The following is a 12,309-nucleotide window of genomic DNA, read 5'->3' on the forward strand; positions in this document are numbered from 1 at the left end:
TTAATTTTCTTCGTGGTTTGAGCTCATCGCTTCCTCATTTGGTAGACACTTAAGTCAAAAATATATTTGAGCGGGGCCGAAACATTATGTGCAAACGCACATTGCCGAGCCTCATTGTTTGTCTAAGTGCTCAGAAACATGTCAAAAATACTCATATCTTCGAACATACTCATGTCTTCAATTACTCATATAATCAGCGTACATTCATAGACTAGCCTAGGACAATTTTAAATAAAAACAAATATCAGTGTCCCGTCGTAAGTTATACAATAACGGCTTGAGAATTAGAACAAGCTGTCAATGAGTGCATCTTTGAAGTCCGTTTGTGAGTGGCCTTTTGTGGAGTCGCCTGCTGGTTGCTCTAAATCGGTATGAACACCATTAGCAGGAGTGGGAACAAATGAGTCTGAGAGCTTGAACACTTTCTCAATCACAGATATTTCGGTTGCTGTGGAAGAGAATCCCGTGAAAGCAATCCAGTCGTTCACAATTAGACCAGATGAGATCTGGTTGCTGCCTCTGTTCACTGTACCGGCTACCAGAGGTACCTTCAAATTCAACAGAAAACATCGCTATTTCAAATTCACCATCACTGGCATGGTGCTGTCACAATATATATTCAGCAGATATGAATTGCAATTTGCTGACACATCAAAAGATCGCATTTGATGCGGACTTCATTTGATATAAAGGATAAAATAGTGAACATACCCTGTTTGAACTCCACAAAAAGAACTCAAGCTATGAAGAGCAAGCCGTGTATTATAACTGAACGCAACGATCCCTATTTGTACGACAGTTTTCAGATAACAAGGATGTGTACCGGATTTTTTTCTCACTGCAAAACGGTTGGAATTTTTCCGCACTTCGCAATATGGTAGGTACTCAACTTCCCTCAAAAAGATATATCTTCCTACTGCGGACCGCAAAAGAAGAATCGCGGGATAGACCTCGTAATCGCTGATGACACATTTAAAAAATGGAATAAAACGGCACTAGAATTTGAGAGGTGACCTGAAGTAGGGAGCTGAGTTCATCCAAATCGGATACGGTTGTCTTAGGGTGGATGAGTCCACCTCTGTTAGATATGGAGCAGTATGTCCCCACTAACACCTGACCAGCCACCGTCTGTGGGAACACCTCTACTCCTAGCACATCTGCAATGATCTCTTTTGTCTCACTGTCCAAATCAGGGTGTACCAGAGCCACGTGGTCGTTGCACACTATTACATTGCCTGAAAGAGACATTAAGCAACAGATTCGTGGCTGACTTGTAATTTAGTCAAGTTTACAAACTTAAAGAAAAAGCTTATGAAGACCACCCCAATAATCGCTCAAAAACGATAAGCTTAAAAACTGGTCTACCTGTTTTTAAAACGGTAAACCAATCTTCGTCTTCCGTGTTCACTCACATTTGCTTAAACATGAATCCATTGATTATATACAAGCTACTTTGTAACCGTACTACAAAACATTGGAATAATTTGTTAGTATTCAAATATAATTGACGCTTCAACTGGTGTCTAAACTCGAAGAGTCACCTACTATAACTACGAATACTGAGCAAATATTTACCAAGTGCGTTTAATTTCTCCTCGATCCTCTGAATTCGGATATTCTCTGGCAATGAGTTTCGAATATGCTGCAATTCTTGGTCAACTGTTGTATTTGGCACTAGCAGTCCATTCTTATTCCCAACTGTCAAGTTGCCCACAATTCTACATCCTGCGATAGATGAGTGAACAACTGGGATCGAATCTGACAACTCACTTTCGAAAGCGGAGTAAAAGTTTTCAGAGGCTCCCTGTGCCACCAAACAGTACGAATTCGTTAGAGTTGCATAACAGCCAATTTCGCAGCTGTTTTCAAACTGTATACGCAGCGCCATAGTCAATGCTGCCAAAATACAATAAGCACACTATCTGAAAAAATATGCCGTAAAATACGTGCAACAATAGCATGTCGATCAACTTTTTGAGAACTTAATTAAGAACCAATCTTCTAGCAACATCTCTCAAGATCTACATCGTCTAGCAATATCTTACAAGATAAGCATTCGTCTCGCAAGATCTTGCGGAAACCAACCATTTTACCAGAATCTTGCAATATAAGCATTTTTGCCAGAATCCTGCACAATAATTATCCAGTCTCGCGTGCGATGTTCTTGAAAAAACAAACAGTACAGTCTGTTATTGAATTAATAAACGCATAGGAGGTACTTTAGGCAGTCAGTAACCAAATCTAATACAAATGTTTTTATTTCACTAAGCGGTGACATTTTTGAATCTGTTTCATTGAAATTATTCCTCCTCTTCCATCATCTTTCTGTTCAGAATTTCCTTTCTCAGATCCTTCCACTGCTTCCCTGCATTTCTCGTATTAATTACGTAATCTCCAAAAACGTTCAGACTGCGCTCTACAAAGAATAAACCCACGAAGCATGACAGGAAAAATGTAGAATTCCTTCTGAACACGTTTCTGTAAAGGGATTTCACCACGGGAGGCGCCATTTTGGTGACCTGTACAAGTCTGATCTGAAAATTACATCTCCGTTTCAATATTTGCATTTTTAGCTATCAATTCATAACATGTCATGGAAAAATTGAATTATTTTTGTTTTAATTGACATCGAAAGTAGAAAGATTGAATGATAGAAGCATTGATATGTAGCAGTCGGCTACAAGTACTGTAAAAATTAATTTAATGGCTACTTGAAATAAAACAGGCACGACTTAAAACTGCGTCTTTGGTTATCAACTGATCTAGGGTGGTAAATTTTCGATTTTCTCCTTTTGGCGCTCTCGGATAAGGGTGACTTTGCGGGCAATTTGATCACTTGTGAAAGCACCAGAATCGTTTCCTCCTCTGGGAATGACAGATAAAAAGTGGTAGTCTGAAAGAATCTGATCATAGGCAGGCCTCTCAGTTGGGTCAGGCCTAACGCAGTCCTCAACAAGTTTTTTGAACTCAATTGACCAGTTGTTGCCATTCAACTCCGGTCCACTCTGGCTTAACTTGAAATACAGCTGGCGATTCCAGTCCGTGGCGTTATTCTCAGTACTCTCGGGATAATATGGGTGGCACATGTTGGCTATTTCTACCAGAGAAACACCAAAGCACCAAACATCGGATGTGAACTCGTAAACCAGTTGCTCCGGAACATCACGATTGTTCAGCTCATAAACAAGCCGGCAACGCTCTGGAGGCAAATAAGACTTGGTTGCAATTTCTGTATAGTTACTGCAGCCCCTGTCCAAAACCCGACTGATTCCAAAGTCGCTCAGCTTCACAATTCCCTTGTCGCTAATGAGTATGTTAGCCGGTTTCACATCCCTGTGCATAATTTCACAATCCTTGAGAAATTTTAGAGCACTGGCTATTGAAAAGGCTATACACTGGACTTCCTCCTCAGAGACACTCTTCCGAATTGTCAGCAATTGTTTGTAGTATTCATGGCAGTTCCCACTCATCTGTTCAATGAAGAAATACACTGAAGAAGCGCCCACACATCCAAGAAGATCGACTATATATCGACACTCTGAAGCCGCTGTCAATGTATCGTACTCGCTTAGAACCTCTTTAGTTTCACTAGCAGGTACTATCTTTACTGCAACAGAAATACCGTCAAATTCAAGAACCTGATATTCGCCAAACGCTCCTTCCTCCCCAAAAACCTGATCGAAGTAAGATTCCTGTTTCGGCAACCAAATGTTCTGTACAACTGCAGAAGAGCCTAAACATTCGCACAAATTAATCTCAATGTTTAAAATCAATATAGCACATGGACTAATTCAAAGATTTATCTGAATATTGAATAAAAATCGTGAATAAAAAAGACCCCAATTTCGATTTAGATAAAATGCAAAGAAAAATTCCTCTTCAATTTGAGCAAGTATGCTCGGCTTCTGCTGACCACTATTGAACTGAGACAATTTCATGAGTTCACTCAAACAAAAACACGCCGAATTTGAAGGGAGTAACAGTACTTGAAAATTAAGATCTTAGACTAAAAAAAATGAAAAACATCAAAAGGTGACCAAGTTTTGTGTTTCTAATAAAAACGTTTTTTTTTAAAAAAAAAATTTTAAATGACCACCAAAAACGTCACAGCTGGCTCATCAAGGAAAGCTTTGTTACAAACGCAGAACTTCCAATTTATTAAACCAATAGTAGAATGATTGTGAGAGCTTTTAAATGTATTATGTTAAAAAAAAAACAGCCCCATTTCTTTAATTTTCAGAGCAAATCCAATGTAGGTTATAGCTAGATGAAAAATTACTTTACAACCATTCAGAAATTGAATAATCTCTGTTAAGAGATCAGAATATTCTACTAGAACTGCAGAACACCAGGTCTGAAAAACTTCATCTAAAAATATAGATTTTGAAAAAATTAACACCATAAAGGTCGAAAACTTAGTAAACTTAAATCTTTAACAACGATTCTGGAAACTTCGCATACTTCGTGACAATTCGTGGATGTCAAATTTCAAAATCTGAACCAAGCTTTTGAAAGTGCCGCATTTTGAGTTTCCTCGTAGTTGATCAACATCTAGAAAATTTTCTGTTGCCCCGACCAGAAGAGCAAAGTTGACAACAATTTTTCGTGATACGCATAAAAATTTCTAATCGCTTAGAATCAATTAACGTGCTAATTGTGAGCAAAAGCAATCAAACAAACAAGAGAAAAATCTATTCATCTGAATAGCAAGCTAAGAAATAATGACAAGCTTGTTTTTTCCCATAAACTTATTTATATAAATTTATTAAAAAAACTTACTTATAGATTTATTTGATTAAGATTATACATAAAAAATTGCATTCCATTAATTATTTGTTCTCTATCTACTGCCATACTTTTTCTGAAGTAACTGCTGACCCCGCGTTTCAAGCCGAAGAGAATTCCAGGCTTCAAGGAGATTGATCATCGAAACAATGCGGACAAGTACCTGGACCCTAAGCAGACAAAGCTAACGATATACTCCTTCAGAGGTGCTGCATTATCGTACCTGACCAGCACAACCAACAAAAGAGACACAAAAAATTACAAACTCTAAATGCAACTGCTGGTTTAAATGATCATGAGGCAAATTCAAATGACTTCTCAAATAAATGGGGAACATAAAAACATTCATTGACAAAGTTCATCCCCGTTTTATCTTCCTCTCAAATACTATTGGCTCAAAGAATGATCTTTCTAAAAGTAATCCGATTGATAATCTACAATATGCTCTACATAAAGTACGCATGCACGTTAAATGTAGCGGACTCAGAGCTAGGCGCGAAAATCGTGAACTTTCACTGCGAACTCCTCAGCGGAAACAACTCTTAATCCATGCAGCGGAGGAGTGCCATACATGACAAGCCTCCTGATTAAGGAAACCTGTTCTCAACCCCATAGCTACTGGCTTAAGCTTAAAAGCAAAAAATGCACATGAACAACATCTACCAACATGTTTTACATGGGAAAACATTTTTTACGCTGCCAAGAAATGCAGGCTTCAAATTCAAAGATACTTTGAATGAAATCATGTCTGCCACCTTAAACGATTCTAACTCGGAAACGACAATGAACTGCGCAATGGTGATACCCCATCTCATTCTTACGATAATAAGAACAGAGGGTGACGCCTCGAATAACAAATCTATTGCAAGACTGTTAGAACAGTGGATAAGGTGAATATACTCCTGTTTCACGAAGCAAAAACTATCCAGGAACGGATGAGTAGAACACCAGCAAAAAAGATCTGTTGATGAATACGAAGAATTTGACAAATACGTCCTGACAGAATAAATTTTTTGATGCAATTCGAAGTCATACTGCAGACCCAAAAGGTGGTGTCCTTTCCTTAACAAATAAAGTTGACAAGACAGTTCTTGATATCTTACGTGAGAAATATACAGAACGAGACAAAGCAATTTTGAGTTACCTAGTTGTCAATAACCATCCAGAAGTTTTGCCATTCCATCAGTCGATGTTTGAAGAACTCAATTCTTCAATGGTTAGAAAATCTGCGACGAAGACGCACGAAGTCACTGCAATTCCGCCCTTGATACCAACGAACGATAGCTTCTATCATCCTTCGAGGCCTCCTCGACTGATATATGCAAAACTATAGCTAAATTGGCAATACGCATAGCAACTTCATTTGATGTTCGTTCTACCATATAATTCATGTCGCCTGATAGCTGATAAATTTCCCGGCGTACGACCAATAGCAATTTGGGAAATTGGCGGTCAACAATTTTGTATGTGTCTAGAAGAAGGAATTAAACATGTTATTCATTCGAGAGCTGGTTATAAAACATTCGGAAGCGATCTTGCTTATTCACAATAAAGTGTGCCTTTCCTTCAATCATTACACATGCAACTCATATCCTGAACCATCAAAACTGTTTATTAACAAAAACAAACAATATTACCTCATGAAGGTACAACTTAAGGCGACGCCTTGAAATTTCGATGCATGAGATTCCCATAACCCCTCAATTGAACTTCTCGACGATTGCTTTACAATTCAGAAATATGCGGAAGAGGTTAACGCTCTGATAACGTCGGCTCTTAATAAAGTGAGAAGCACGAGGTCCTGCTTTTGGTTATGACTTTACCAAGTGCCATGTTATTAACAAAGAACATCTTCCTGAAAGGGCATATCAGTTTTGGTTAATAACTAATTGGAAACAGTTGACGGCTGTAGTGTATTAGGTACTGTAATAGGTCCTGATAATGCAGAAATAGAGATCCCTACGACAGCTGATAATTGATTTTTTGAAAGTTTGCCTTTCATGCCATAGTTTCACCTCAAAATGGCTTAAAATCGTTTAAAATGAGCTATGACTGAATCTAGAAAAGAATCCCTCCTACAATGGCCCAAACATCCTTAAACCCAGACCGTTTTAAAGAGTAGAAACGATCAGTTCAACCTCTAAATCGTTCATACCTATACAAGCCGAGCTAAAGCAACAATTAGTTCTATATGAAATAAAGGAAAAAGAGCTGGACGTCAAATCAAGACATATGACAATTGAAAGCGAACTGAAAAAGAACGAGATTTGGTCCCATTACTTAGGTAGTGAAAAAGCTAGTCAACCCTGAATATATTTGCGTAGCATGAAAAACCATATAAAACTTACACTTGAGAACCACTCAAGTAGAGAAAGAATAAGCTAGTGTTATGGTTACGTACAATGTCTATGGTGAAAAATAGAGCAGGAAAACCCTGTGGGGGCATCATTCCAAATTCAAGCAAAACGTAAAAAGGAGATCATTAGAAACCGTACAGCCGTTTTTCGTGAACAATGGTAGTTCTTGGATTTTTTTGGTTGATTCGTTTTTCCAGAGCAACCGGCACCCTCTAAAGAGTAGGAAACGGCTTCGAGGAAGAGCGAAATTAATCTTTGCTCCAATTACGGAAAACGTATGATTCTTTGCACTTAGCGGACAACTCTGCCGGGGCTTCGAAGATCTTAAGATCTTCTGTCAAAGGAGTTCTCCCATCAACCATGAGCTCCATGTAATACATCGTCTAGGAGACTGGAAAATGTGTAATGTGATTGTGCCGCAATTGTGTATACTGAAAGACTTAAACCGCAGGCACATTTGATGGATGCGTAATGAATACTCAATCGACATCTCAGACATATGCCATCTCTCAACTCTTATTTGCTAAGATCGAGATGGAAATTAGGGAGCGCTTTTCAAGAGCCCAGCATGAGAACCCGCTTTAGTGAAACAAATGACTTTTCTACAAGAATTCTCCTCGCGCTTGCAGATGAAAAATTTTTCCTGATTTGGTTTTCTCGATTATTCTTTGCAATGCTGCTTTCATTGCGTTCAGTCATGTTGACATTTGAACTGACTACGGGCGACTGCGGGAAAAATCGCTGCATAATTGAAAAATCAAACATCCCAAGCGCAGAGGAAAAGAAATCAGTTTTCTCATCGGAGGTCAGATTTCCGTTAAGGAATGTCAACAGTTTTTCGGATATAAAGGATTCTGCTGTATAAACAAAATTTGAGGTTTCCGGCGTGATACGACTAAGGAACAAATATTTTTTTAAAACTCATATGGCGAAACGGGAATAGGCATTCGGGTCACATTTTAACACTTCTGTTTTTGCGCAATTTGCACGTACTCAGCTTCGCATTTTCAATGCAATTTGAGCATGCTTCAGCAGAGCCAAGAACCAAACCTAGAACGCGTGTACCATCTGTGATTTCACTCTTAGACTCCTGAAAGGTGTTTTTGCAATGAGCTGACATTTCGGAGCGATTGCAAGGTATCTAAATGAACACGTTCATTAAGATTATAGCAATGCATGCAGTGATGTTAGGCCGCCTGCGGCATTAGCGTGATCTGTACACCATTTGCATAACGCCCTCTCGCGATAGCGAAACTACAAATGGCAAGGTTCTTGTTTGATATATCGACATTGCCAACAGATTGCATTGAGTCGTGCCATCTTTCGACAGCAATTTTGCTCCGTTTACTTAGAGGGGGCTCGATAAGAAGATATGAATAGGCTAATGATGGAGGGGAATATTCTTCGAATGCTCAAGACCTAATTTTATGTTCATAATGTTTAAATTGTTTTTTGCATCGTCCAAACAAACAGCTTCTATTTCTGTTGCCCTAAACCTGCGCAACTCGTTTATGGCATTATTAATTCTGCACTTTTTCCAATGCAAGCAGCATATTTTGCCTAGGAGCACTAAATTAACGGACAGACAGGCAGTCGACAATTGCTTCTCCAATACCGCACCTCAGAACTTCACAAAAACTATGTCTGACACCGAAAGTTCTACAATTGAGCAAGCGCAAAATGGTGCGAAAAATCCTTTAATATCTTCCGTAGCGATTGGGCGCGCAAGTCTGGCTTCTAAGAAGGATGTCAAAAACCGTGTCCACTCATCACATCAAAATCTAAGAGAACTGAAGGCTCATGACTTAAATGCGTTCGAAAAGCTGCTCGTTTGATGGCTTGACTGTTGATTTTGTCAAAGATAGAAGGGTAGTAAGTGGACGCAGAACAGTGCTTTCACTTTTCTAGGACAGTTTTCACGCCTAATTTTTAAAAGAATATCTGACGGAAACTTGATGGTATTTGAGATAAAACGTTGCGCCATTAGATTGTTGAACCGACAAAGTACACCTTTGTCTCAGATTTTGAGTTTCATTTCATTTCATCACAGATCTTCATTCATCACAGAGCTTTGAGGTTATTTGTTTTTAATTGACCTGTCGTTCGCCTTGTCAGGTCTAGTTACGATGCGGAACCTGCAAATCATTGCAACCATGAGGGTAAATTCTAAAAACTTACGTTTTTTGCTGCAGATAGCAGCGCATATTGAAAACACTGAAATTTTTAAATCTAAAGAAGAAAGCTGTGGCCTCTCACTCGCACAAAATGTCACAGGAGCAAATTTCAAAGAAGCCTCGATTCAAGGACAGTTTGTGGAGCGTCCTGAACGTTTCGCTGTATGCCTGCCTTCCCTTTTCGGCGAGGAGAGCCCCAAGGGTCGGTCGTGTCTCTCTGATATGCAAATTGTGCGAACTCAATTTTTATTCCAATTTATAGAACTGACTTGCCCACTGTACAAACATGTTGGTAATTGGTGCATACGTAGCACCTCTCCCTTTGAGATGCCTGCTGCATGTTGTGCAGTGCGTCTGCTGTGCCATTGATGCAACGACGACAAAACTTTTCTCAACAAAAAGCCAGAAGTTATAACAATTAGTACAGAAGCGCACCACTTATCGTAAAACGAGAAATTTATTCCTCATTATTTTTATTATTATTATTTATTATTATTATCATTATCATTATTATCATTATTATGATTATTATCATTTTTATCATTATTATCAATATTATCATTAACATCATTATCATTATTATTATCATTAATATTATCATTATTATCTTTATTATCATTATTATCATTATTATCATTATTATCATTGTTATCATTGTTATGATTGTTATCATTGTTATATTATTATCATTATCATCATTATTATTATTATTATTATCATTATATTATTAATATTATTATTATTATTATTATTATTATTATTATTATTATTATTATTATTATTATTATTATTCTATTATTATTGGTTTAGGCACCATTTAAGAACTCAAAAGTGCTTCAATTGAAAACATTTAGAATAAACAAGTTTTCAGTTTCTTTTTATAAGTAAGCTCATCTTTTATTAGCTTCAATTGAAATGGAAGTCTGTTCCATTCATATGGAAGAATGGCTGAAAGACCTTTTTCCAAAGTTAGTTTTGAGGACAGGAATTTGAAGGTTTTATATATAATGGCATCTTGTAACTTTATCATTGAGAGACAAAAGAGAGCTAAGATACCCTGGAACCCGTTGAGTTAGGCGATAGCTAAAAAGTAAAATTTTGAACAGCACACGTTTCTGCACAGGTAATCCATAGGGAACTGTAGGTCGGCATTGAAGGAATTCTATCGCACTACTTTCATAAATTCTGTTTTACTAGTGTTAAATTTCAGTTTGGCCCCACAAAACTATTTCTGTAAGGTGCTAATAATCAAATCAAACTTCTGAGTCATAGAGTAAGTAAATACCGTTATTTACTTACTCATAGAGTAAGTAAATAACGGTATCATCCACTTAGAAAAGATAGTTTATTTGCAGCTGTTTAAATATCAGCTCTAATGGCTGCAAACAAAAGGTGAAAAGCAGGCGGCCTAAAACCGATCCTTTTTGAACCCCAGTTTTGATTTTCTGCTCAAAAGACAACACATCTTAGCCTTGGATTCCGAGGTTCTGTCCTCTGTATTCTAAAAAGCTATCTCTGTGGTTGATCTCAAAGTATTAAAAAAAACTTTGAGATCAACCACAGAGATAGCTTTTTAGAATACAGAGGACAGAAACTCGGAATCCAACGCTAAGATCAAGAAGTGATAGAAATAAATTATGATCAAGTGTACTAAAGGCTGTCGATGGATTGAGCCCAATTTAAAAAGTGCTCCTTTAGCTCTATATTAAGTAACTTTTAGAAGGGCGCTTTCAGTTGGGTAAAATTTTCTTTAGGCACTTTGAAAAACAAAAAAAGGCATTGCTTTCAAGGCGATAGTTAAGTTGTACAAGAGCTGATCTTTCTGATAACTTCGATGTATAACTCAGGTTTGACAGTGGTTGAAAGCTTGCAAAATCGGCGGGATCGAGATTAACGTTTTTTATGTAAGGTTTAACAATTGCTTGTTTAAGAACCCGAGTGAAAATTCCCTTTTCCGGAGAAAAATTGATGAGGTTCAATAATACGGAAAACAAATCATTAGGAAACGATTCTACAGTACTTGTCGGAATCCTGACCAGTGTTGATGTAATAATCGTTGAAGCTGTGAGTAGCTTCTTCAAATAGCTTAGGGATAACAGAGTGAAGTCACATAACTGATTATTTGTCAAAGTGACGATCTCCTGACATCCAGCTGCCTGAATTGATGCAATAATCATCCCAACTTTTGAAAATACTTTTTGAAATCTATATTTCAACATTTTGGTAGTATCTGCTCTTCTTTACCAAGTAGGGACTTCAATAACGCAGACTTTTGACGTGTACATCTCATACGAGATATTGTTGATAACCAACGCCCGTTTTTTCAGATCAAAATAAATTTTGGTATTCAGATCCAAATCCGCTTTCAAATCAACGCTTCGGATGTTTCGATAAAATTACTCACATTTCCTCTGCTTCCTCTTCAGAAATAGCAGTTCATTGTCATAAAACGGCCATTTATGTTCAAAGAAGATTTTAACATTAAGCGGTTAGTGATCAATCAATCTATTTTCTTCTGCAGCCAGATAGTCATTCCAGGCTTTATCAACGCTCGGAGCTTGCTCTATGCTGAAACTACTTAAGAGCGAATAAAGATACAAGTCAGGCCTATACAATTTCCAGTTCTGGTAGAGTATTTGTTCTTGGGTTTACTAAGATTCCAATTACCAATCGAAAAAATTAGGGATTGAACAGATTGAGGATTGAGTAGGAAAAGTGTTCAATTTTAAATAAACACGAATTTCGTCGGACGATAGAACATGATCCAGAAGTCCTCTGGATTTGCGAGATCGGCTTTTAACGTGCTGGATTAGAGCAAATTCTTCCAAAAAGAAGCATCATTCTTGACGTACAAGGAAATGATGAAATCGCCCAAGAGAAGAATTCTTTTAAAGCGTAACTTTTTTATCTTCCAAAAAGTTAAAAATATCTAAAATTATTTTAACACTTCCTGCAGGCATTCTGTATATGGTGAATAGGAAAAGCATAGTTGC

The 12,309-nt window shown here is 37.6% G+C and overlaps 3 protein-coding genes across 4 annotated transcripts in view; 1 reads left to right on the forward strand and 2 right to left on the reverse strand.

Moving 5' to 3' along the window:
- The window catches only part of LOC142336075 (sodium/potassium-transporting ATPase subunit beta-1-interacting protein 1-like), a 193,321-nt gene that overhangs the window by 81,956 nt on the left and 99,056 nt on the right, over nt 1–12,309 (forward strand). The gene's annotated exons all lie outside the window — the stretch shown is intronic.
- LOC142336948 (uncharacterized) lies at nt 155–1,944 on the reverse strand. The gene is made up of 3 exons (XM_075385941.1): nt 1,576–1,944; nt 1,015–1,235; nt 155–548 (listed from the first exon to the last, which is right to left on the reverse strand). Exons 1-3 carry the CDS (start codon nt 1,886–1,888, stop codon nt 285–287), a joined length of 798 nt encoding a protein of 265 aa, XP_075242056.1. The 5' UTR covers nt 1,889–1,944; the 3' UTR covers nt 155–284.
- The window catches only part of LOC142336072 (dual specificity mitogen-activated protein kinase kinase 6-like), a 49,075-nt gene continuing 38,946 nt past the window's right edge, over nt 2,181–12,309 (reverse strand). Inside the window, exon 3 of the mRNA XM_075384583.1 lies at nt 2,181–3,733. Within this exon, the coding sequence (XP_075240698.1) occupies nt 2,763–3,733 (971 nt within the window). The 3' untranslated portion in view covers nt 2,181–2,762. The remainder of the gene's footprint in view (nt 3,734–12,309) is intronic.

The sequence above is a fragment of the Convolutriloba macropyga genome, chromosome 3 (genome assembly GCF_964194025.1).
Source record: "Convolutriloba macropyga chromosome 3, txConMacr16.3, whole genome shotgun sequence".
NCBI lineage: Eukaryota > Metazoa > Xenacoelomorpha > Acoela > Convolutidae > Convolutriloba > Convolutriloba macropyga.